Source organism: Lutjanus erythropterus, chromosome 14 (assembly GCF_056507025.1).
Source record: "Lutjanus erythropterus isolate fLutEry1 chromosome 14, fLutEry1.hap2, whole genome shotgun sequence".
Taxonomy (NCBI): Eukaryota; Metazoa; Chordata; class Actinopteri; order Lutjaniformes; family Lutjanidae; genus Lutjanus; species Lutjanus erythropterus.
Genome location: NC_139330.1, coordinates 11,449,610 through 11,477,432, shown reverse-complemented (window position 1 = coordinate 11,477,432; position 27,823 = coordinate 11,449,610). Strand labels below are relative to the sequence as shown.

At 41.0% G+C, this 27,823-nt stretch overlaps 1 protein-coding gene across 3 annotated transcripts in view; it reads right to left on the bottom strand.

Moving 5' to 3' along the window:
• Positions 1 to 27,823, bottom strand: part of ate1 (arginyltransferase 1) — a 70,895-nt gene that overhangs the window by 24,324 nt on the left and 18,748 nt on the right. For 2 of the 3 annotated variants that reach the window (XM_084735600.1, XM_084735601.1), the window contains 4 exons: positions 27,420 to 27,548; positions 19,137 to 19,169; positions 10,488 to 10,669; positions 5,307 to 5,406 (listed from right to left, as the gene is read on the bottom strand). In XM_084735600.1, coding sequence (XP_084591726.1) covers positions 5,307 to 5,406; positions 10,488 to 10,669; positions 19,137 to 19,169; positions 27,420 to 27,548 — 444 coding nt within the window. The remainder of the gene's footprint in view (positions 1 to 5,306; positions 5,407 to 10,487; positions 10,670 to 19,136; positions 19,170 to 27,419; positions 27,549 to 27,823) is intronic. The other variant, XM_084735598.1, reaches the window with a different exon arrangement.

Here is a 27,823-nt window from a genome sequence, read left to right as displayed (position 1 = left end):
CACAGCACATACGCCTACAAGTGCTGTAGTCTGCCATTAAAATGCCAAAATAAGAAAAAAATATGGAATAACAACAACAACTACACGTGTAAAGCAGTGACATGTGCAGCTGCAGCCACAGCTTCGCCTTAAATTGTCGAAAAGAAAAACAGTAAACAGAGTCATCTTTGGAAGAAGGTGGCTGTGTGTTCGAGGTGGATCGTCAGGTATTCATAATAAATGTGCAATATGAAAACTGTGCCATCAAACCTTTCAGAGAAAAAGATGAAACACTTCCAACTTACTTAGCAGAGCAGCTCACAGACAGACATCCAGAGGGTGAGTGAGTTTCATTTCATGTTAATGTTACATTAAAAACGCATCCAAACTGTTCTCCTTGGTATCCTGAAATACACTTTAGCATTAGTTTTGTGTGAGACTGCTGCACTGCTGTGTTGCCAGTTATTTTCCACGACTTCTGCAATGGCTAAACTCTAAAAGCTAACATAATGTAAACATAAGTCCTGAGCTAATGTCCTGTCATCCGTCATGAAAATTACAAAATATAACTTGACACTCACCATGTCAGTAAATTTAAACTACAGCTACACTCCAAGTTTGACTCAGATTCAAAGATTAGCAGCAGAAATCACTGCACTTTTGCATTACTTTCTAGACATGGCAACATGACACACTGACAGTGTGTCAGGCAGCATAAATATTCCACTCAGTCTTTTGTCACTGGCATTTCATTTCATATTAGCATATTATATTCAGTCAGTGAACAACTACACTGCGTGCTTATTTGCTCACAGATGCTGATTAGATTTATTCCTTAGGTATCAAAATTTGCTTAGAATGATGAGTAGTTTTCAGTTGGTGCCATGATAATATCGAAGTTCAGTACGCAGCTCTACTCCTGTCACTGGGGATACTCAGAGGGCTGCAGTCCTTGAACACTTTCTGTGTTTGTTCACATTTGACCACAATCCTTCCAAACAAGCTTCAAATATGCTGTATGACATTCCAGGCTAATATCAACAAGCCAGAGAATTTAGCTCTCTAAGCCACAGAGTCTCAGTTGCTCGGTCTCAAGTCACGAGAGCGGCTAATTCAGATGACGTTCAGCTACACATGAGAGGCAATGTGAAAAAAAGAAGGATGGCAGAAGGGCCAAGACCTTTGGTCTCATTTAGCCTCCAACAGCTTCACCTTCTGCTCTCTGCAGCTCAACATCAGAGGGCTGGGGAGGGCCGAAGGACCAGGGACAGGAGCCAGGGGCAGGATGTCACGTCTAACCCTGAACCCACCAGCCAAACCAGCAAGGCTCTGTGGGACGCTCCGTCCCAGCTTTGAGAACAAAGGAGAGGGTCTGACACTGGCCAGGCAGCCCCCTGTTCCTGGCTGGACTCCAAGTCTTCTAGGACCCTTTAAGGCTGCTCTACAGGACCATGTCCAGGCTTTGGCACTGCTGAGAAGCTTTTAAACCCGTCACACATGGATCTGTTCCCCTGAGCATGCAGAGATGTGACCTGGCAGAAAGGACTTTCCTCCCAACTCAGGACTCAAGAATACTTCAAAATGGAAACACTGATAAGAGTCAGTCTTCTCTCAGGCTGTAGCAAAATCCTTAACACACATGCAGGATGTGAGAGGACAGGACAGACAAAAGAGCAGCTCAGGTAGAGGCTTAAGAAAGTGTTACCTAACTACTAGTTTTAAAAACTACCTGTCTATGAATACTATATAGAGCCCCCATAAAAGCCTTTCACAATGCTGCTGGAGTCAGTTACATAAACAATGCAATACTATTGCTCTTCAGGGAATGAGAGTACTGTATTAACAATCGTGTGAAATTCCACAGAGGGGAAACTGGCAGACAGATGGATGTTTTTAGTATTCCTCTCAGCATGTTGAGTTGAGTAATATCTAATAATTAGAGTAGAGTAATATCCAAGCGTCAGGCAGTGTCCACCACGTTAAACCAAAGAACCGAAGCACTTGAGTTGAAAGTCTATCTTGCACACATAGTGTTTTTAGATTGCTCTTTAAAACTTTGTAGTCCGAATTGAAATAACAAAACAATGATTATCAAAACTTTTTTTTTTTCCCTCAGTCTTTAATACAATCAATTAGGGGTATCACAATTTCAATATTAAATTGAAAATCGACTGAAATGAGCTTTCAATTTCAAGAAACAAATCCAAAGGCAGAATCTGCGATTCTCCCAGTATTTGTTTTCCTCTCACCCGGCCTGTGTCTGAAGGAAAAAACAATACTTCAAAGACGATACAGTGAAGCTTACCAGCCATCATATCACGTCATCATCACCATCACATCTTTATAAAGAAGAATTTGAAAACGTAAATGACAGTATGACAGTCAGGGCAAAACCAATGATATGTTGATCTGTGCATGTAAAACTTCATAGTTTAACAATGGCTTAACGACTGATGCAAAATTTGCTTCAAAAGGAGGCAGCTGAGGTGGAGGAGCTGGAAAAATATTGCTGAGGAGAGGGATGTAATTCACAGCCTACTGCCACCACAACCCAACAACAGGTAAGAGGAAGAAAACAGATGCATGAATAGACAACTATCAGAACAGCATTGTGTTTAAACTGAAGGAATAGCTTCAAGACCCAGGCTGATAATACAACAAACTTATTTTATCACCTCAGCCGCTTCCACCCTTTGGAGTAGACAACATGTCACAAGTCACAACCTACATGATTAATAATTATCGCTATCTTCCAGTATGAAACTTCACCACTCGTGATAGACTTTTCAGCTTTATTACCCAGGCCTAAAACAACATTAACTGTTGCATCAATGGGCACTAAACACCCTCGCTGACCACTGAAGTATAATGTATTGATTTGATTGAGGGTCATAAAGGCTACAAGGTGACCACTGGTGACAGCAGAAACAATAACACATTGATGACAACATGTGAAGGGTTTACTAACTAATCATTCATCAGTCATTTTGGTATTGTCTTTATATTATTTAAGTACTTTCATATTTATTCAAATTTCCAAAGGGGTGTGAAAAGCACTATCTTACCATGCACTGAAGGCCAATATGGAGCTGCAGAAATGTATTTATAAATGTGTTCACATTAGTGTTTACATGGTGTTGGGTTCAGAGAGTTCCCTGAAGAAGTGGCGTGGGGGACAGAGGGGGTATGTGGGTAAAATGGAGAGAGGGAGTGGTGTTCAAGGGGTTTGAGTGGTGTCCAGCAGGGTTCAAGTGCTGGTGTTTTGGTCCTTAAAGAGGCAAGCAGCAGGACTGAGATCCAGAAACCCGTAAACCTCCAACACAATAACAGCGGAGTTTAGGGGCTCCCCATCTTAGCGACTTGAACAATTCCACAGTATGTCTGTGCATTAATGAACTACTTGGGCTCATATGCAAATCGGACAATGGAGCGAGACACTGTGCATGTGCTGAGAGTGTGATTGAACGCGAGCATGTTTCTGTGGGAGTGTGAGAGCCCAAAGGTGGGAACTGGGCAACCTTCTCACCCTTGTTCTGTGTTCCTCCCCAAGGGTAAAATAGGAAGAAGTGGGGAGGTTGTGAACAAGACACTGCTGCAATGGCAAACACACAAGAGCAGATATGGGGGGTTGGGGGAGTAAATACCACTGCAGGGGGGGTTTGATGCTGTGGTAACAGCGTTCTCAGACAAACAGCGTGATCAAGATTCAACACACAGACACATAAACAGAGCAAACACACTCACATGCATTCCATACACAGACTCCCAAACTGAGAAAATGGGGAAAGCGCTATGCAAACCACAAAACAAGATGTAAATGGATAAAAAGATGTGGCACTTTGCCATAATCCCCAACAAGACATCAGTCTCCCATGGACAAGAACAAGCTCTGGGAACATCTGAATGAAATGACAGAGAAATAGAGGAATTAGTAGATGAATGAGAGAAAACAAGGATGAATGGTAAATCTTGGCCAAACTAATGGACTTGGAAAGGCTGCTTTCTTTCACCATCCTCCAGAAGCTATAGATCTTAAAGCAGCTTTTGATGTGAATGTGAGCATATTTGTGAGTAGCAGCTCTTGTGTGCATGTGTGCGCATATACATTATATATTTGGGTAAATGTTTTCCAGAGTACGTCAACTGCAGTTGTGTGAAAATATGCATATATCTGTGCATGTGTGTCACACACTTCTGGCTGCTGAGTTACAGTTGGCGTCACTGGTGTGACCTTTCTCTCAACCTTTAATGTCTTCAGCAGCCTCTTGGCTGGACCTCCCCTCTATCCCTTTTTTTCCTCTCACACACTCTAGTATTGACTACCATCAAATGTACTTACATTTCTCTTGTTTAAATCTGCATTTATTCATTTACTGTGTGTGAATCAGCTGTTTAGGTTTCATAACTTTTCTACATGCATTTAAGTATATAATGCATTTGAATGTTGACTCTCACAGGGCACCTTTGCAGTGTCTATAAGGTAAAATATCTATCTTTAACTCATTGCTAAACCAGTAAATCAGTTGTTTCCTCTTATAGCGTACACCTGATGTGTGTCACAAAGATGAATAGACTTACTGAGAGCAAAAGTCCAGATTGTAATACATGAAAAATTGAAGCAGGTGCCAGGATTCATGTGGAAATGAGAGAGAAAACCACATAGGTAGGCCCCACTTGAGGCCTTTGCACCTATAATAACAAAAGTAGAAGAGGAAAAAGAGGGGGGCTGGTCTTCCTCTTCCTTTATAAGCAGGCAGTTGAGACATTCAGTGCCTCTCAGGAAGATAGAAACCTACATTATGCAAAAGTAATCAGAGGAACAAACCACTTTGGTCATTGGCATGAGAGGCGAGGAGGAGTTCAGGGAGAAGGGGGGGCAGGCGGAAAGAGAAAGAGATATACGGTATGTAAATAGTGTGGATGAGGGGTCAACAAACTTATTGAAATTGACACTGATGTGCCCATGAAACTTTGTCCTGTACCATCCCGTCGTCATGCGAGGAAGACAGACAGGACAGACAGTAAAGCACTAGACATCTGTCACGTACAGAAAAATGTTGTGAGATGAGATGGTGAAAACACCAAACAGATATAGCAGAAACATTTGTCTCATGCAAAATAAGCTTGCTTTATATATTATATTATATTATATATTGATTTAAGTATTAAAATGTAACACTCACATAATAATAAAAGTTAAAAAAAAAACACATTTTAGCATGTGGTTGTAGTGACAACATCAAACTCATTTGAGTTACTTATATGGAGATGCTGTTTACGTAAAGATGTAAAACATGTTGTACATGCCAGTATTAGACAGTGCATACCTTATACCGCATCTTGGGACAGGAGTGAATGTAAAAGCCCAGGTAGTAGTAGGACAGCTTGGGGGACTGTTTCTGCAGCTGCCTGGTGAACGCGATCTCCCTGTAGCAGAAACACATAGACACACCTTTTCAGAGAGGCATTGTAAAAAAAAAAAAAAAAAAAAGGACTCAGGCTTTGTGCTTTCACCAACAGAACATAACACATGCAGTTTGGTGTTATTGCTTCTTACACTGATGGCTCACCCCTGCATCACCTTCTCTTTTTCAGCTGATTCTGTTTGGAGATGCTGCACTGCAGTGTGCAGTGTTTTAAATTTCAGATGGTACACAAACATATTTGCTATTTATACAGTGATATGGGTGTCAATTAAATGCATCACACGTTTTACTGTTAATGCTTTTTTTTTCAGTTTAAATTTATATATATTTTCTATGTTTATGACAAATGATGGGAAGTTTTAACTACAAATTTATGCACATGCAGTTAGACTTTGGTTTTCATTAATGAAAATAACAAGCCAGAGTAATTTAGAATATGTAAATTAATATTACAATACCAAAAAGTAGTGCCAAAGTTTACACCAGCTAACTTAAAAATGTGTTTATTTCACAGGTTAGTGTATCAACAGCATATAAATGAGGGCATTAAGAAATGAAATTGGTACTAGCAGCTCTGACTGGAGCAGTATCTTAGCTGAGGAAGTAAACACCCACACTCAAAAAGGCAGCTTTCCTTGGTCTCATTCCATTACACAAAAACAACTGCCTTCTCTCTATCGGCATTGAGCCCTCAAGCAGAAAAGAAGGTGGTGAAAAAAGAGGGCGAGCGTGTAAAATAAAGATTTAGAACTTGGAAGATTTATACAGCTTCTTCAAATACAGTAAATGTCTTGCCTGCTTTATTTTTCCCCTATAGTTTCTTCCTTAATTGCATCCTTTTTCTAAAAGCCTATTTTTCCCTTTCCCTCTGCCGTTTCCTTCACTATTCCATAACTAAATTCCAGCTCCTCTTTCTTCTCCCTTTTTGTTTCTCTCTTCCTTCCACCCTCTGTGTTTCACCCGCTTAAATGAAGGGGGAGAATTCCCTTTCTTACAATACTTAAGAGAGAGAGAAAGAGGCCTTAAAATAAAATAGATGCACTGAAAAATAAGACATGGGACAAAGCAGGCCAAGCTGGGGAGGGGGGAAACAGGGAGAGGGAGAGCAGGAGGAGAATATAAAAGAGGAGGGTCAAGGAAGAGAAAGGGAGGGAGAAGAGAGGCAGCGAGAGCGAGGTGCTAGAAGGTCACCCGCTTGCTGCCAGGTTCCTGGGTTCCCATCCCCTCTCCACAAAAGCACCCGGCAGGCCTGAATTGGGGGAGGGGGGTCAAGAGAGGCGAGGGGGCCCATTCACAAAAAGCCCTGTGCCCCCCCCTTCACTTGAGGCCTTCACACCCCCACCTCCACCCCAATGGCAGCAGCTTGAGTCCACCATTATCCCCTCTTCAGCCATCTGACACTCCAGCACAAGCCAATTATCAAGCCCTCTGCTCCTGCACAGCTTCCCTCATACTGATGTGCATACACACACACACCCAGACACAAAGGGTCCATAATAGTGCATACCATGAGGTGCTGACTGCAGCCTCGCATGCATGGGGAAACTTTTCATTACCAAACATTATAAGAGTGCTGTTGACTGGCCAGATGCAAAATGCAGACTGAGCTACTAGTGATGGGAAGCACACCGAAGCTCATTTAACTGAGAAAACATTAAGCTGGAATCACAGAGTATATATGTATGTGTATATTTAGAAATGGTGGCCTGCTAGTTCAGTTGATAGAGCACTGGTACTGAGGCTGTGAGTCCTCTGCAGTAACCATGGGTTTGACCCCCGCCTGCAGTCCTTTGCTGCATGTCAACCCCCCACTCTCTCTCCTCCTCGTCCGTCACGTCATCAGCTGTCATATTAATTAAAGGCAGAACCCCCCCAAAGTTAAAAATAAAATCTTGGGAAGTCTCCAGAATTGAGAACTGGGCCGTGTTTTAATGGATCTGTATTATATATGTGAATTTCCAATACCTCATTTGTTCCCTGCTGTGCAGCAGCTGTCAAAAATCTCCCAAAAACTGGAACTGCGCAAGGTCGTGAGCAAGTTAAAGACAAATGAAATGAACAGCACACAAAATTAACAAACAGCAGGCTGCAGTTTCCATCAGTGATATCAGAGCAAGTGTACGGAGCCTCTTTGAGTTTCAAAAAAATTTTGCTTCGCATCTGCATTTCGCAGGTGTAACACACCTCTAAAATGTTGCTGCTCATCTGAACTTTAACTGCATCCTTTTCTAAACGGTAACTAAGCAGGATTTTCCCAAAAAATAAGCATAGACTCATTAAAAATAATCCCTCTCAATAATCACCCACAATCAACCAGAAGTGTGTGGCAGAGCCTGAAGCTCTAGAGACACCACCCTCCAGCCATACTTTCTTATCTCCTCATTATCTTGCTGCGCGCAGGACGATTTACAAACCCAAAACATCAGTGTTTGATATTCTGGGAATGAATCCACAATCTTACTGGTGCATTTACAAACCACAACTGACAAATCCCACTTATTCTCCCTTTAAAAATTATACATAACAGTATAGGGGCACTACACAAAATATTATTAAACTTTATTTCTACACCCTTTGCCTGAAATATGTTTCAGAATGACTTGAAACTCAAAGAACTAATCTCTTAAATGCTTTTTAAATCAAAAATGAAAGATGCCTGTGGATGTCAGTGTTTTTTTTAAATTTACCTGGTTTACTCATCTGACAGCTAGAAAGTGAGTTTCAGTGCTTGTTAACTGTATTTTGTCCCTGTTTGTGATTCTGCTGCTGACTTTTTGAGCAGGTCTCCCTTGAAAATGAGATTCTAAATCTTACTGGGACTTGACTGGTTAAATAAAATCAAATTTAAAAATAATAATAATAATGATGGCATGGTGTAATCCAGATTATATTTATTTCCAAAATGATTCCAATTGTAAACAGTTCAGCTTCTCTTAATGTAAATCTACTGTAAGCTATATGTGCATTTGGCCACTTAATTATGCGAGGAAAATATGCATTTATAGCAAAAAAATAGATTGGACTGGATGGTGTATCTGTAAATACTGAATATTTAAGAGTTTGGATCACAGGCCACACAACATAACCAGGACATCCCCATAAGAAAGTGATCCAGGTTGAACGCCAGCTGTGTTTCCTACACACAGCGCCTCAGGCACCTCATTATCTGCCTCTTTGCTTCTCCTCCTCCTCTGTCTGTCCTCAGGGCCCCTGGCAGAAGGAGCTACACTCCTGCAAGAAATTTCTCAACATCCCCCTCTCCTGTTTCTACTGCTGAATGACATGCTTTCACACACTGATGTACAGAAGACTCAAATCACACAGTGACGTACCCATTTTTGTACTTTGGAATGCCCAACATGCATTTGACCATACATGTAAAATAGAGCTGCAAGGATTAATTGATCATTAACTGCAAAATATTCTGACAACCAACTTTCTTTGGGTTGTGTGCAAAACAAGACATTTGACATCTTGGGCTCTGGGAAACATTTATCACCATTTTCTGACATTCTATAGACTAAACAACTGAACAATTAAGCGAGAAAATAACGGACAGATTAAACGACAATGAAAATATTCAGTAGTTGCATCCCTACTATAAAATAATCTCCACACTCGTTTTCCCGAATGATGGCCGGGTAAATATGTCCAAATCAAGGTTCCCACTGTAGTTCTTCTGTAAAATTCCAAAACTTTCCCCAGTCTTTCCATAACCTTTCCATTTAGTTACTTGGAAGAGGCAAAGTTCTGCTACATACTAAAAAGGTAATAACCCCATTATATTTTAGTGTGTGTGAGTGAAGGCATTCAGTACAGTAAGTTTTGGACAGAGTCAGCCAGGCCAAGCAGACTAGGGAGTGTCCAGATCTGATCAAAGGCCTGAGCTCTGGTGTCTGTAAACAAGCGGGAGGATTTTAGTCCCGCTGGCTCCCTTCTCCAAGGCCTCCTCCACACACCGAGCACTCTGTGTTACTCTTGGAGTCAGACTCTTAAAATAATAAGTGATGGGGAGCTGTGTGCTTATGATGACCAGGGAGTTCCCTCTCAATGAGCACAGCCTGTCTGTCCTGACTAAGTGTCCGACTACACATACACACATGAATGGACGCTCACGTACTAGCACCTGTACACACCAACTTTGAAGCCCAGATCACCCACATCTGTGCAGAAATATTTTAAAAAGCCTTTCTCACATTATTGGGTTACATTTAACAGGAAACTCCAGATATGTGCGCCTGTAGTGTATGTGTGTGTTCTCCTATTTCATCTTGGCAGAGAGAACTGTCGTCAGCTGAACCACAAACGGAGCACTGTCTCAACCAATCACGACCGAAGAAGGGGTATTTTTCTCAACCTGCAGTATTATGGCACTTATGGTATACAGTTCTAAGGAAGGGTAAAATTTTGTGGGGGAGACGAGAAGATCAAGAGTCAGGGAGAGAGCAGGTTAAGAGGAGGACAAATGAGTAGGGAGGAAGAATAACAGAGAGAAGAAAGAAAGGAATCACCAATGAGAGGCAGAGCAACTCCTCTCTTGAAAGAAGCTACATGTTGCATTTGACAAATCATTGCCATTTTCATTTTAAAAGGGATAGTTTTGGTAGGATAGGTTTGAGGTGGGGTTGTATGAGGCCGTCTGCACACCTCCGGTTTGGAGAAGCAGCAGGAGTAGGAAGCTAAGCAATGTACTGCTGTGGACAGAGTCAGCAGCAAAACAGATTTTAGCCACTTAAAAAAAGATTAAAAAATCCCTACTAGTTTAAGTGTAGGCTATAGACCTTTTTACAGTTTGTAAACAACACACAAGCAGTACACCCGATTTGGCACCATGAGTATGGCGGACCACAACAGGTGTCAGTGGACGCAACAAAGATGAGCAGTTTTCATCTTGTCCTCAGTCCAATCAACATGTTCAACAGCTTGCAGCCAGAGCCGTCAACTGCTCTGAAACAATCCTGCTGGAATCTTGTACTACTTGAGTTGACCAGTGGAATACGGACTCTGGCAACCATACACGCAACAACCAGACATTTTGGTGAAAAAGCGGTGACGTGGCGGGCGAAACTCCTGGAAACTGACCTGAGAGCAGAGTAGGAGCCCAGAGACAGTGAGGCAAAGTCTGGGTGGTAGTACAAATACACAGAGGACACACAGGTAGGCAGGATATCGATCACCCCCACTGCCACGATGCGCCCGTCCAGCCAGTACTGCTGATGGAAGGAGCCGTAGCCAACCTCAGGCCCATCTGGAGAATATTCGGCCTTGGGAGAGAGGCAAAGAGAGAAAAACAGTAAGAGGAGGTGGTCACTGGTCAAAACAATAGTTAGACTCTTGTGTGCAGTATAGTTTGTATGTAAAATATATAAATCACAGTGGAATGAGAATGTGGTATTTAATAGGACTGGTTTTACTTTCTTGGACAGATCTACTTTTTCTGTTTTATACACACACACACCTGTATGATGGTGTATTATAGGCCAGGATTTTTCCTGCCAGGCCTCATGCATTATGTGAGGGGGTGTACAGTAGCCTCACGTTCGGCCTGCTAATGGCTCCCAAATGTGGAGCGAGAGCAGGAGCTGAGAGCTGTGGGCTGGAGGGGGAGGGGGGGGGGGGGGGGACTGGCCCACAGAAACACTCCAGGAGAGGACTTTTTAATAAAAGACCCTGCATGAGCAAAATCCATTTCACCAGGCGGTGGTGGAGTGTTGCCAAGCTTTCTCCTATACGTCTGTGTCTGCTCCCTCCATGTGGTATGAAAGAATGTGGGTGTAGGTGTGTACCCGCGCGCTCGAGTCAACCCTGTTCATAAAACAGTTAAGTGTTTGACACACATTGCGTTTCTCACAGGGATCCACATGCTGGGTTTTTCAATCAAGTCACTTGACTGCTTTTCTCACAGAGGCTTAAGACGAGAGGCTTGGGGTTGGGGTTAAAAGTCATATTAAGCCAGGGTATTGGTCTGTGTGAGCGTGTGTGTCTCTTTCTTCAGTGCATGAGTAACAGGATCCCTCTCTTTCAGCAACATTCATCTGGACCCAGTTAAATAGCGCAGACGCTGCTAGTTATCACAACACTGAGAGAGCTAGCTTGCTAATCCATCGTGCCACTGAGCCCACACTCTGGCTAAATTAAACTTGACCAAATAAAAACAAGGCACATATACACACACAGGTTTGTGACCCCAGAGGGCCGAACATCACCAGTGGGGTGACTGTCTGCCACATTCCTCACCATGTACGGTTTTCTTAACTCAAGCTGGTAGGAAAAGTAAAAACCCATTCTTGAGGACTGAGAAAAAAAAACTTTAAAAATAAAATGTTTTTGTTTGCTTTGTTTCATTTCTAAACTCACCCTGTGCCAGAAAACACCCTCGCTCCAGACAAGAATTCACAACTTGAAACTATTAAAAAATCTATTACAAACCAAATCTAAAACTAACAATACCTACTGATAACATAAATGTAAAAATATGCTTTTATATCATCTTTGTTTTAAAATCCAACTTTTTATGACAATTTTGGCCCCTTAAAGTTGAGTCCCTGATTTAAGTCAACACTGGTACACGTTCTATTTTTTGACAAATTCATTAAATAATGTCGCGAATATTAACATGTGTCTCACCCATAACATGTCAACTCTGTAGGCCTTCTAAATAAAAGCTAAATAAGAATTATGATTTTAAAATGTTTTAGTTCTGATTAGCATTAAGAAGAATCTATGCAACTTTAAAAAATAAAATGGCTAGTCACTACGACTATGGTGTTTATATTATAATACTATAACTTTCTGTGTGTCTGATGGAGTTGCCAAAATTCAAGTCATCAGGCACAAAAAGGTGTTTAATAAAGAATTAATTCACTAAGAGGTTGTTACAAGTTTTAATGGCCAAGAGTTTCAAAATATATTTTCCCAGCATAATTAAAGAGTAAAAATCAAAAACCCCTCAAAGTGCTTTTTTCTTTTTCTTTTTACCCCAATTCTACATTGGTTATCCCTCTAGCAAAAGGACTTGGACACTCAGGTCTGATTACCTGTCTGACACAATGTACATCAGAGTCCATTTATCTTCTGTGCGTGTGTGGGTAGTTTGGTGGGAAGGGATGATTAAATTGTCTAACTGCTGCTCCACATCAGAGGACATATGATATGAGAAAGAGATGACGGGGGTTTACTACACATTAGCTGCGACTGACTGGCACGCAGGCAAGAAAAGGAGGAAAGAATGAAAAAAAAAAAACAGTGATTTGGACCTGGAGGGCGTTGAAGGGTGACAGGCACCACATCTGGAGCAAGCACTGCACTCTATGAGGCTGTGTGTGTGTGTGTGTGTGTGTGTGTGTGTGTGTGTGTGTGTGTGTGTGTGTGAGGTTGGGGGAACTGTCCGTCTGTGTGAGTAAGCAGCCTGTTATTTCTTGGCACCGGTTCCCCCAGAAACACTGGAGGCTTTGTCAGAGGCCCCTCTGTGTCATTTAAAAGTTGTAAGTAAAAATAAAAGAGCGCGAGGTGATCAGCGTGTGCGAGAGAGGGAGATTTTTCTTACCCCACCTCAGGTACACACGCTTCAGCACAATTATGTGAATGTGAATGCCAGGGCATTGGAAGTAACGGCTGCGCGAGTCTGTACGGATGTTTATAAGTTCATACCACGTCCAAGGCCGATTTTGTCTGACTGACCTGTGCGTCACCTCAGACGACAGCTTAATGGCTGCGTCCTTGCCACTGTGACAACAATCTAAACATTCTCTGGAACACTTCAAACCGCCCCAGAGCTTCCCCTGTAGCCCCAAATCGCTCTCATATGGCCTCAACACGGGACCATGTGAGCAGTGTGGGGAGGCGGTTTACAGCATGTTTGTTTTAACTTGCTTACAGAGACATTTGGGTAGACTTTTACTGTTGTCAGGTTTGTCAGTTGTGACTTTCACACACGTTTCTGTAGTTAAGTTTCATATTCAAGAAAATCCCGTGCCTAAGATGTGAGAGAAGAGAACAGACAGTACATGAAAAGAACAGCTGACTAACTATAGATGCTATTAGCAACAATATAAAGACAGATGCCTTGATGCCACTGGTGGCTCTATAATGTTACATCTGTCATATGGTTTTGTTCTGTCGTTCACACAACTTCATACTCCACCAGGCTTTCAGAAGCAGAGCATTTTGCCAACCTGATTTTGAGTTTCTCAGATTTTATTGATTCAGTATTTTTTCTTTCATTGCTGTACTTCTACTATGGATAGATTGGTTCATTTTTTGTCTGTTTTTATGATTGGTAGTCTGCACAAGGTGTTTTATTTTGAAAATTTACTACATACTGCATGCTGTTCCTATGTCTGACTCGATCAAGGCTCGATCTGCTGTGTGCAGCTTATGTCAAATATGGACTAGGCTGTAGTGGTACTCCGATTTAATTTTCTGAATCAAAAATGGATCGAAATCAAAGACAGGATCATCAATTCTCCAAGAAGTTTTTTGTCTCTGCACCTGCACCTACTTGCAAAAAAACAAAATGTCAGATTGTAGCTTACTGTATCCTGCAGCTGCACTTTTCTATCTTTTCTGTAACAATGGCATAGCCCTCAGTACTAAAACAAATATATCTTCAACTGTACTTGCAGAGGAGCAGAACACAGCAGACCCACTTCTTCTACAGTTCTTCAGTTGCAGCCGTGTCCAGTGGAATTAACTTGTAAGAGCTCAGAGCTCAGGTATAAGATGTACTGCAAATATAAGAAAATATCCTCCAGAATGAGATCATGATTGTGTCTTAAAAAACGTCTGTATGAAGTTTTGATATTAATCACACTTGCCTGTAACAGTTAATTATATCAAGAAAAAGACATGCCACATTTTTCACATGACTTGATAATACTGACAATATGTCTAAACAATAAACAGAAATCCTAACCAATTGATTCCAGTGTTTAGAAATTACTTAAGTGGGTTTATTTGTCTCATGTGTGAAATGAAAATCATCACATCACATTCTGCGCTGCACCGGTGCCTCTCAACATTCAGTTATATGGTTTAAAAGCTACGCATTGATGCAAAGTCCTAATTTGGACATTCAGCGTTATGAAAGTCCATGAAACATCTGATCAAAGCAGTTGTTTGGAACATTGTTTTCCAATAACAGAATGGACAAAGGCTTGGCTTGTGCTTAGAGAGTTTAAAAGTGACAAATATTATTTGAAGAGCAGATTTTGGAAAAAGCTTTGAGTTCATTCCATCTCCTCATAGCAATCAGTGAATTACACAATAAATCTGGGATGAGCATGGTTTCATTTACAAATTTTTGCCTTCCTTCCCACCACAACCCCAATCATGCTGAATTTCATTTCATGTGTTTTCATTTATTATGTTTATTTGTACTTTTGGTTGATTTTCTTGTATTTAAGTCATTATATATTTATTTACTCATTAGGCCTTTCATGTGGTTAATAAACATTATTTTGAAGAAACACTAAGTGTGTTGGACATTTTTATCACTGTTAACTGGAGTGCATAAATAACACAGTCTAACAATTGCTGGGTTGCTATTACTTGATTTTGAGTGGAAATCACCCCAGTGGAGGATGAATGTTTACCAAGTCACCACTTGTTCTTCCTGCCCAACCTCAACTCTGCACAAATATGCATCAATGAGTCGTCAGACCTGTCGTGGCAGAGATGCTGCTATGATTCTGGCACTGACCAACGACAGATGTTGAACTAAGATTTTAAAGTTTCTCTCCTTCCTCCTGCACTCACATGTGTATCGACACAACCACAGACACACACAGAACCACCCCTAAAAGTAGGCTGCAGATATAATATAACCAGAGGGAAATAACAAAGCACAAATACACCTTTACTGCACTCAAGTAGAGTTTTTCAGAGTATTTCTTTTTCTGACAACTTCTTACTTTTACTCCCTACATTATCTGTGCTTTCTACTCCTTAAATTTTTTAAAATAGGATCGTTACTTTAGTTTCAAGCATTTTCTGGAATTATGGATTATTTTTATTTTGCAACTTCTTCTTCTCCACATAAAGACCAATTCCAGCCTATATGGATGGAACAGTAACACATTAAAAAGACGAGTCCTTGGCGCATCCACTAGTCAATATCACGCTCAATAGACAAAACAAGACGAAACAGACAAAGAGAGGGTAGGAAAGCTCACTTCTACCATTAAAAGAAAATAAATCCATGGTAAATCATAATTATGAGATAAGATGTTGAAATGATGAGATACAATGACATAATTATTTAATTAAAAATGATATTATGTGATAAAAAGTCAGAATAATGAGATTAAAAGTGAATTATAAGATTAAAAGTCATAATTCTGACAAAAATTTGAAATTATGATGAGTTAAAATGACATAATTATTAGGTTAAAAAAAAACTAAATTATGAGATTAAAAAGTATAATTATGAGATTAAAAAAAGTTTAAATTCAGTTCAGAGGATTCAGTTAGTTTTGCACAAAAACTGCTGACAGAAATGTCCTTCAGCAACGACTATTACTCTGATACCTTGAGGACACTTTAGAGCCTCTACTTTTTCACTTTTATTTGAGTAAAGAAGTTGAATCAGTATCTCTAAACTTACCAGTCTTTTTTTATATTTGAGTAAAGTATGTTGTATTGTACTTGTACTTCTGCCACCTCTGAATATAGACCATCACACCATAAATGATGAGTATTATAAACATGCAAAAATGCTTGTCTCTTCCATATTACTACCTACCTCATTTACTGAACTGTTCTTGTGTTTTACAGTAGATACACCTAGTAGACTTGCTGTTTTTGGCGTAGAGCTGCGGCATGTACAGTGACATCTGTGTGTTGACTACTATGGAATGTCAACTGGTGCATTCCCTGCTGATCTATATCTCTGTTTCTTAACATAAAAGAAACTCTGATTCTCTTCCTCTCAGGAAGAAATAAAGGGGGAAAAGAAGGAACAAATCACAGAAGGAGAGCCAGAGAGAAAGTCTGAGAGGTGTGGCCATAAAAAACTTAGTGACTAATTGGCTAGCACCCCTGTTAATGAGTGTTTGCCCCTTGGTTAGACACATTAGGAGGCTGTAAAGAAAAATAAATAGAAACAGAATGAGCACATGAACCCCACCCAGCCCATAAAAGCTAGAGTTTCTCCAGCACATGCCACTTGGGCCTCACCGAGATCAAGTGCAGCGACAGGCACCTGCGTGACTGCTGCACATCGTGTTTGCAGGTACTGATGTGCCACTGTTCAGACAGCACAAATGTGTTTACGTGTCTGGTTGTGTGTGTAAATGTATTAAAAAAAACCAGAGGAATCAGTGACAGCTGATGTTAATTACCACTGAGTTTCAGCACGAATCCTCTGCAATTTTGGTTAAATGGAACAGAGCAACAAACAAACAAGTCAACCTGAGTCCTAATTAGGTGCAGTTGGATTTTCTAAGTATGCCGTTTGCATACATTTGTATAAATACATGCTTACATGTGAGCTGATGAACCACACAGTATGCAGGTCCATGTGGTGAGTGTCTGTGTGTGTGTATTTTAATAGCGCTCTGATTGGAGACAGATGGAGGCCAACACGCAGAGGTAGCACAGAAAGCCATGCATAATAACTCTGAAATGGAGAGCGTTTGGACAGAGACAGGAGAAGACAGGGAGGGAGATCAGAGAAGGAAATAAAAACAAGTTGGGTGAGAGGGGGCCGAACAAATGGATGCCTAAACCAGTCTGAGAGGAGGGGACAGTGAAGGCAGGAAGATATGTGAGGCAGTGTGCCATGGTGCATGTGTGTGCACACGTGTGCATGTGTGTGTGTAATTCAGTGTGCCTGGCCGCCAGCCTTGACGAGGTGATAAAAGCTTGTTTCCTATAAACACTAATGATGTTCATTAGTGAAGACCTGAGGGGGCCCACGGGGCAACGCAGAGTGACTGTGTTTGTGTGTCTCTGTGTCAGTCAGTTCGTGTGTGCTCCTGGACCTCAATCCCTTTAAAGTGGCTGTTATAAGTGCCCATCCTGGGTCTAATTGCTGGTGTAATTGTCCTGACCCGACAGGTCCACTGGTGTTTCTGAAGGCTGCAGCTCGCCAGGCCTGCTAAGTGCACAGTGATGCCCAGCTGCACTTAAATCTCATTCATACCATCTCATTCATCAATTATTGCATATATGTGGGTTTTTTAGACACTGCGAAACCCACTAAAAGTAAGCATTTGACTCCTTTTCCATTGCCACTAGATAAATTTGCTTTTCTGTTTTTTTCTGATGTGCACTGGAAAGCTTCATATTGGTACAGACGAACAAAGAGAAAGGCATGTTCTCAGCTTTTGTAGCTTCCAATTTAATCTCTGTGTGTAAAGGGGTCATTTTAGAAGAGCAATATGTAGCAATTGCACATGCAAAAATGGCTACAGCAGTCCAAGTAGCGAGTTGGAGCCATAGATGGTATAATAAATAGGTTCAATACAATATTTAATGTACAGTTTATGGTTGAAGCGAGTTGTTTACCCCCGCCCTGAAGAAGCTCAGGCAGCAGGAACATTGCAGGAGTGCAAGAAAACCGCAACAGTTTAAGGTGACAAGTGAGGACGAGTCCTCCACACACCAAGTCAAATCGAGTCAAGCAAAGCAGGGGGAAAAGAATCTCAGTTACCAACTAGGGTTGTAAATCATATGTTTCTTCACGATATGATATTATACAGATTCCTTGAACAACAATACGATTTTTGCCTGCAACAGTATGATTCAGATTTGATTCGATTCAGGGGCCTCGATCAATATCATATGTCCATTTAACACAGTCGTTACACCCCTGTTACCAACAGAGGTGAAAAGTCTTCATTGCTTCAGGAAAGGGGTGAAAATAAGTGTGTCCACCCAGGTGTCATGTTTACGTCACTGCCGATTAGAGCTGGAGCCAATAAACACCCGTGACTCCTGCAGGGTCATTTGACCTGGTAATGAATGCTGATTATACCCTTTTCTACTGAAGACAAAAGCAAGACGCTAGGGGGCGTTTTTAAAAGGGGCTTATCCTCCTCCAGATGCCATTCATATCCCAGTGGACACTTCATATTATAATCATCTACAAACGCGATCATTAAATGGATTACAAGCATGATGGTATTTATGAATGCACCAGGAGTTGATATCAAATTTTCCATGGTGCTTAAATAATTACTTAGCCATCTGTTAGGTCCCAAATTGATGCCCACAGAGCTGCCTGATCCGCCTGTAATCTGTACCACACAAGACAAAGTGAAGAGCAGCGGCATGTCCCGCTGTGTCAAGGCCAGCGGAAAGGACTGGTCTGAAGACGCAATCTGGACACCACATTTCACTGTGTTCCTCCCTCAACACCCCCTTTCACTTAGACGGCTAAATTAAAACCCCTCCGATATGAAACAAAACCCCCTCTCTGAATCCTTTAACCCCCCCCAATCCAGCTGGAGGGCTTTTGAAGACAGAGAGCAAAGGTGGTTGGGTAGGTATGTGCTGGACGAGGGAAACTAGTGTACGTTTATCCCCTTTTGCAGTGTGTTTGATGAAGAACTTAATGCTGAAACCCTGGACATTTTTCAAATCATTATCATCATCTCCTCGACAGTAATTTCAGCAGGAAGACCTTCTCCTGGTTGGGGCAAGTTATTACAGGTAAGACACATATGGATGAATAGAGACATTTTAAAAGAGGTTTTATTAAACTGTCAACAGGCCAAAGGAAATACATACCTCTAGTGGTGAATCACAGAGAAATCTCCGGAACTGTGGAGGGAGGCAGAGGGGGGGAACGGGGGGGAAACAGAGAGAAAAACAGTTACTTCTCTGGGTCAACAACTCTTCTGAAAAGACATAAATGAAAACCATACATGTCTCCGATGCTGTCTATATAATGTATACCTCCATGTTTTCTCCTCACTCAGGTGTCACATATCAAATGCAGCCCCACATTTATAAAGGGGCATAAAAAGGAAGGCTGTATTTATACAAATGAAAACATTTAGCCTATCAACTGAAGCTCAAAAACCAGGGAGGACACAGTGACAGCTTAAATAATCAGCATTGCCGACGTCAAAATAGCCTATCACTGAACACACTTTAAAATGCACATCAGATATCAATTACTGGGGGGACTTCATGTCTGTGGAAACATTAAATCTTTCTTCCATTCTCCCTACCATTTCCTGTGCTTCTTCTTTTTTAGCGCCAAGGTTGAGAGCAGTGTGTTTACAGACGAGCTGACCTGCTGGACCGGAGGACAAACGCACTGTAGCACGCTTCCATGTTCAGGGCCAAAACCGTTCCATAATGAATACCAGCACGGCCACAGTGGAGCAATGATGGACAGCTTTTGATTTACTCAGACTGTCTCTCCATCATGCACCACGCCACAGTTTCAAGTTCATATTTCACAATGAAAATGCTACAATCCAGCTGCATTGTTCATCTGACGATATGTCCAGCTTTGTTTCTATTGTCTGGTGAGTAAAACACAGGTCTAGAACAGCTTCAAAGTATCATAAACATAGAATAGAGAGGTTCAAGACAGGACTAAAAGAATGAGGAGGGAATATGAATTATGTAAAACAGCTCATAAAATAGGTGGTTACATAATGACACTCCTAAATAATGTGGAGGGTTTTTCTTCTTGTTTTCCCTCACTTAAACCATGACTACAACTAGGGTTGGACTTTTATGAGGTTCTTAGTGGGAATATATTGGATAAAACTGATTCAGAGGGCTTTTATCCTGGAATACTATTCTTTTCAGGCTGGAATAAAGGATTTTGGAACCTTAACAAATCAACATTTAAAGGATCAGTGCGTAAGATTTAGTGGAATCTAGTAGGGCGAGGCAATATAACAATATTTTATTGCTATATAGACAAGATATCATCTTAGATTCTGGATATCATTATGTCATAATATGGCATAAGTGTTGTCTTTTCCTGGTTTTAAAGGGTGCATTACAGTAAAGCAATGTAACTTTACGAACTTACAAGACTGTTCATCCTGTTTTATTATTTACCTTTACCCACTTTGTCATTGTATGCACATTACCGATAATTATTTATCAGAAATCTCATTGTGTTAATGTTTTGTGAAAGCACCAATACACTGCAGTTTACTGAGTGTTTAAACTCAGATTCTATGCATATGGTGGTGTTATTTATAATATGACAGTTTTCCTCTAGGTAAGTAGGTAAAAAATAGGTTAAAAAAATATCAATATTGTCAACTTGCTTGCGGTATCACAAGATATCTCAATATATTGACTTGTAAATCCTGTATCATGATACCCAACATATCACCAGATTCTTGCTAAAATACAGTCATACTAATGAAAACAGACTTTAGAATATTATATTCCAAATCTGAGTCTTTGTATTACTTCCTAAAGGATGTAAGATTAACCACACCCAATTAATTTAATGGTCTCACTAGCTCCTCTGCCACTCGTGATTCAGTTTCTGTAATAAATACTGGCATCTGGAATAGGACTGCCCACTCAAAGAGTCTCTGTTAATAAATGGATGAATCCAAGGTACCTTGTACAAACAGCAGCACTGTACAGCATCACACTGTCTTTCCTTCTAATTGAAACCAAATTACTCTATGAGTTACTAGAAATTCCTACAAGCACACCAACATCCTGTGTGTGTGCGTGAATGTGTCTATGCACAGCAGTACAGCTAACAGTGTTGACTGCTGAAGGCATGGTTCACTGGGTGGGACAGTCCTGGCTTAGGTGCAACTCACACTCCTGCCAGCAGCCCGAACTCGTCCAAAAAGAGTGTGTGTTTCTCCGCTTGTCTGCCGCAGCTGATGCGTGTGTGTCAGTGACACTAATGCAGTCTTGTCCAACACGGGGGATGTTTTGGCGGACTGGGGCTAAAGAATGATGCACTGTCATCTGTCATTTCTATTTTACCTTTGCCTGAAGCAAACAGTTTGCACAACTCACCCACTTGCGTTGGATTCTTCCTAGTCATAAAAATTACTAATTCCACAAATACTAGCTCCAGAGTCAGAAAAATAAGTCCATCTATTAAATATGAGTATTGAGCAAGCTAGTGTACAAAACAACAGAACTAAGAAACAATGCATGCAGTTCTTGCGGAGAGGTGTTGTTGTGAGCTATAAAAATCTCGCAAACTGTGCTCCCTGCAGTGCTGAATATGACAACAAGATGCAACACACTGCTTTATCCTCGACTCAACCTCACACCAGGATGGAAAGGAGTAGAGAGGACGAGGGGATGGACAGAACTGCCCTAAAACAGAACAAATACAAATAAGTTCTCATCCTACAAGCACTCCTATATCATTTCTACTTCATACTCTCCTGTTCAAGCCTATTAGACCAACTGCACCTACAAAAACTTGACATGCAGTCACTGCAATTGCTCCCGAGCCAACATCTATCCCAGCAAGAATAAGTAAAATAATGGCAACTCACTGCATGCAATTATACCTTTAAAATGTAAATTCAAGCATATTAAAATTCTGTACACCTACTAAACAGGACTGTTTTGTACAAATTTTATACTTTCTGTGGAAACTGTAGTAACTACATCTGTTTAGTGAATAATGATCTTTGCTCATGCAAAAAAATGCTCATCAAGTTCCCCACCTGTGTAACCATGCCAGTAAAGGGTAATTTTCCACCCCTAACTTTGCAGTGACTACTGCTCTGCAAGTCAACAAATTACCAACAGCAAAGCCTCCCAACGTGCGATATTGCCGAAGGGCACAAATGAAACTTTTGTTTAACACTCACAAAAAAACCCAAATGGTTTACCAACAGAACAACAGCTGCACTTATTTGCATGACATCATTTATAGAGGCCGGGCTACGACACTGACTGCTGTGTGTGTTGAACTGAGAATCTCCAGTTGCAGTAAAATGTTGCATTATTTAATTAGACAAGCAAGTGTGTGAACTTTTAAAGAAGTGGACCCTATTAATGTATGTAAATGCATACTTGGATGTGTGAGTGAACACTAGTAAAGCTGATGACACCACTGACCATGTACTAAGGACATGCCAACCAGCTGATAGGCATCATTACTGACATCTTTAACATGACACTGTCACAGGTAAGTGTTCCTATCTGCTTTACGACAGCCACCATTGTCTCTGTGCCTAAAAACTCTGCAGTGTCTACTACCGCCCCTTGCCCATTCTGGTGAAGTGCTCTGAATGCTGTTGTTGATTTCAGCAAAGCATTCAACACAATCATCTCCCATTAAGTTGACTGGCAAACTGAACACTCCAGGCCTGCATACCACATTCTACAATTGAATATTAGATCCCAGACAGTTCAGATTGGCAGTCTCACCTCCTCCACTCTAGTGCTCAACACTGGAGCTCCCCCAGGGCTCTGTGCTCAGCCCCCTCATGTTCACGCTGTACACCCATGACTTCAACCTCTGACATGGAGAAAACTTGATTGTGAAATCTGCAGATGACGCCACCATCATCTCAGAACAGTGAGAATGATATCAGGAGGAAATCAACAGTCTTGCAGTGTGGTTAACAGAAATCAACCTACTGCTCCATGTCAGTAAAACCAAGTAGCTGACTCTTTAAGTCTGTAGAAAGGAGGCAAAGACACGCACCCTGTGGAATTGAAGTGAAGCAGGTGCACAGTTTTAGGTTCTGAAAATCAACATCACCTGTCACGGACATCACAAATCTCCACCCTGGTAGAGACGGCTGGCCTGGGATATGCACTGCCCAGGACAAAACAATTCTACAGTGTCATCAGACCTGTCCAGAACATCGTCAGTACCCATCTACCAAGCATCAGTGATATCGCAGAGTCCACAGGACACTAAAAGACAAAACCCATCCCAGCCACAGCCTGTTCACCCTGCTGCCATCAGGCAGTGGAGAGTATCCACTGCTGTACCACCAGACTGAAGAGCAGCTTCTTCCCTCAGGCTGCGAGACTGCTTATTCATCCTCACCCCTCAAACTTATTAACTGGTTTTCTCTATTCTTTTATTTATCTATTCAACCAATTCTAATCAATCGATCAAAGAGGGAACCAGATTGAAATCTCATTGGAAATGATAATTAACTCGTCTTGTATCCCTTTTTGTCGGGACAAGTTGTGATGCTTCTACCACCTTTACCGGGCACTCATCAGGGGGCTGCTGGGCAATTGTACCAGGAGGAATGAAAAGTCGAGCGCAGCAGCTTTCCACCGCTGTCTCACCTCTGCTTGGCAGGGTACGGTTGCTCTCCTGGAGCCTGGCAGGGTTTGACCCCTCTCTAGCCACTGACAAACAACAGACCACACGGCCCTGCCAGGCTGACACAGACACAAACAAACCGACAAACTCATTCACGGACGCACACTCTGCAGGAGAGAGACAGTCTAATGTAGGTACGGTCACTCAAGCATGAGGACAGCGAGGGAACAAACATGTGAATACAATCTCAGCTTCCTCTCTCTGTATCTCTAATACAACAGCACATATGCCTGTAAATGGAGCCGTGTCCAGAGCACCTTCTGGAACGCTCTCATCCACAACACATGGAGTCCATCACTTCCTCTCTAACTCTCCCTTTCCTATAGTAAACACTCATCTGTGTACGATTAGGAGGGCAAGCAGCCGTCACAAACACACACACACACACACACTCAAGCTGCTGTGTCTTCACTCACACACATACAGTACTTATAAACACACACATCTGCTTAAGCCTAATTGCTACTTAGACCTCTCATCATTGTTCGCTTTACTCACTCAAATTGCTGTACTTATTGCAGGGACAAGGTGCCTGTATTCACTCTCTCATATAAAAAACACAATAAAAAACAACCCTAATAATGATTCCTTCTCCAAACTTTTGCTGACTAGATCATTATTTACAGTGTGCAGTAGAGGAGCAAGCTGCAATGCACTGATCAATGGGTTGAAATAAACAAAAAACATTGTTGAGGAAGTGGATCCGCAATGGTAAACATGCCGCTTATGGAAGGTTTTACTCAATCTTTCATTCTTATGTATAACCTTGTTACGAATAGCTTTAAGCTAATCTGAGCCAAACGTTATTTTCCTCATTCATTTTTTCCATTTTTACTGATAAATTTTATTGCCATTTTTCTTTTTTTTTTCCCTTCATTTTTTTATGCGTCTTGGTTAAGGTCATCAAGAAGAGTAAATACAGATTTAACAGGATTTGTTTTCCTGAAAATGAATGCCACATGTGCAGGAACTCAGAGTCACGGCTCAGCACAACAGTTAAGAACAGTAAGTGTGAGTTAGAGTGTGTGTGTGTGTGTGTGTGTGTGTACGTGCATGTGTGTGTATGCACTTGTGTCTAAATAATTGCAAGTGTGTGCTTCAAATCTGTCAGGAAACCATGATTGGATGTGGAAGGAATAACGTCTGGCTCCCTTCCAGTCATGGTATGACAGGAAATGCATACGTCCTTAAACAAACAAAGCCATTCCGCTCTAGGACATTGTACTGTCTAATGGTAGTACAATTTTGGCAGGGTAATTCAACTTGCATGCACACACACACACACACACACACACACACACTCTCTCTCTCCTATCGCCTGGCTCTGAGCCATGCTGACGGTATTCTACATTCTGTCCCTAGGTAATACTTTTAATGGATTAATAAATACCTTCTCAAATGCTAAATGACCCAACTTCCTAGGTAGCAGCAGGCATAGAGTGGCACGGCACCAGAATGTGCCATCACCACATCAACAATGTGTTTCCCATTTCTTTATGAATGCCACAGGACAATGGGGGGCTCAGAGCTTCTGGGAAGCAAACAAGCTGGTTAACCAGGAGCTTGACGGGCAGGAAAATAAAATCAGCAGAGTTCAGGAGAGTTTCACTCCGACTAAGGGGGATATAATAAAGTTAAATGTGTCTGAGTGGGAACAATTAGAGATGACCGTGCAGAAATTAATTATAGTGAGCAAAACAAACGAAGGACAGGACAGAATAGCATCTCCAGTTTCGGTATATATTTCACTAGTTGTTAATTTAATCACTATTTTGATAATCGATTAATCGGTTTGATTGACTGTTCTGGTTTCTTTAGTCCTTTATGACCAGAGTCAGAGCACCGGTCTGTCAAGAAACACCACTTTGGAAATAAAAAATAAGACCACAGCATGTTTACTGAAAAGGTATATTGAAATTGTCACAACGCTGCATTTCATAGTAGTAATGTTACTGCTTTGCACCAACACAGGTAGGTGTTGAGGTGGAGTAACATTAGAAGAAAAAATAAGGAGAAAAGCATTTATTTGTTCATTAATTTAGTCTATAATGGAGACATCATTTTCCCAGGAAAAATCATTCCCGGTGGCAGAGCAATGACAGCGAGGCTTATAGGAATTCATTATTCTATAGCATTACAGTGTTCAATCAACATTTACTTGATTATTATTAAGTCAAAGCAAAAAAAATTGTCTATTTCCTCTTTAATTAAACCCTGTCAGAACTAATATATAGTGTTGTTACAATCTAGGGTCCAGTCATTTCTCCATACCACTCCCTAGAGATGTCAAGGTGAATTACAACAAACAGGCTCAGCCTTTAAGAATAATTAGCCCAACCTCAATTCACTCTTTACACTACACTACATTCAGTCAGAACCCAAACTGGAAAGTCCATCAAACTTTATTTTCTGGCAGCCCAACAGACAGCACAGTTGTTTGCGCAGCTCCACACCTCTTCATTTCTTCTGTTTTTTAGATGTGAGTCCTCTTGTTGCTGAACCCATCTGATCCCAGTGCAGTTATAAACCTGAGCTGAAGTCGTGCACACAAACACACACAAAAACACGCTCCCCTTTAACAGAGCTAGTGTTATGGCACTAGGAAAGAATCTGCCACAGTCTGCCCAATCTGACAGCTTTTATTATTTATTAATTACCTTACTTTTACAAGCTGGAGAATTCAGTAATTTACTGAGGCCTGCTGGCAGGAGGGTGGAGGAGGAGGTTGTTTTTCCAGCCCTGAGGGACAAAAGGCCCTCTCAGGTTAGTAAGAATGTCCAGCAGTTCTGCATCCTGACTAGACTTTATTTTCTCCGCTTTAATTTATACATAAAGCGGAGAAACTGAGGTGTGTGTATATTTTTTATAATATACTTTATTGTATATTATAAATAAAATTTTACACTTTATGAATCTACTTAGTTACTGTTTCAGTTTCCTATTACCATTTATTGTTTAACAATACTTCTCATTCACTGCATAAACCAGTGAACTTTCTCTTTCTTTTATAGAGGTTACGGTTACAGTGCTAAATAGTGTGTACATATGAGTCATGTGATGTCATGTGATGAACCGTGGGATTAAGTTGTTAATCGAGGTGCAAAGACTCGAAGAAAGAAATTAATTTTCAAATTGGGCCACAATTAGTCAGGGTTGAATATTTATGTCTACTTGCCCAAATTCAATTTTTACTTCTTACTTGTGCAAACTGTTTGATTTATTTGCAGTTATCAAAAACAAAGACTAAAGTTACTTGTCATGCTAAATCGAGGGTTGCAATGTCTATAAACTGTCAGAAAATAGTGAAAAATATCCATCCCAGTTTTTCATGGTCCAAGGTGATGTCTTTAAATGTCTAAAACCCAAAGATATTCATATTTAAAATGATAATAAACAAAGAAACACATAAACTGTCCATATTTGAGAGCCTGACAACAGCATTTTCTGCAATTTCTGCATGCAAAATTACTTAAACAATTAATATTTATCAAAATAATTTTTTTTTACCACTTGCCCTGATTATTTCCATGGTCAATTAATCAATTATTTTGACAGTTACTCAATTATTCATTTAATCTGTCCCAAAATATAATGACAAATGTCAAAAGGTCCAAGGTGAAGTCTTTAGAGCGCTTGTTTTGTCTAAGAGACCAAAATAGAAAGAAAATACAATAAAACAACAGAAAAAGTAGAAGCTGGAAGAAGCATGTGCAGAAGTTCCCTACTGTAGGTGCAGAATAATAATCATGCAGTACCTCACTCTCACTACATTCGCTGGGGTCATCACCATGAATGGCCATCTGGTAGCGGGCGTACAGCGCCACCGACTGCTGATAGGACGCTGTGAATTGAGGGTCCTCAAAGTTGACCGGTACTAGCCTCACCTTCAAGCACAGGGTGTGGAGGGGAAGGAGCAATAAGGTGGAGGGAGGTTTTATAAGGGTTCACAATAAATACAAGGATGGTAAGTAGCTGGAAAATGATTTTTAAAAAAAAAGAAGAAGAGGAAGCATGGGTGCTTAGGAGGAATGAACAGTGCAGGATTCAACAACAGAGGTTTTAAACAGTGTTATACAAGAGCTTCAGCATGTTAAGGTTCCCATCAGTCTCCTAGTCCTCGAGGCAAGCTGGTAACACAGCAGGTCTGTTTTGAGTTTGA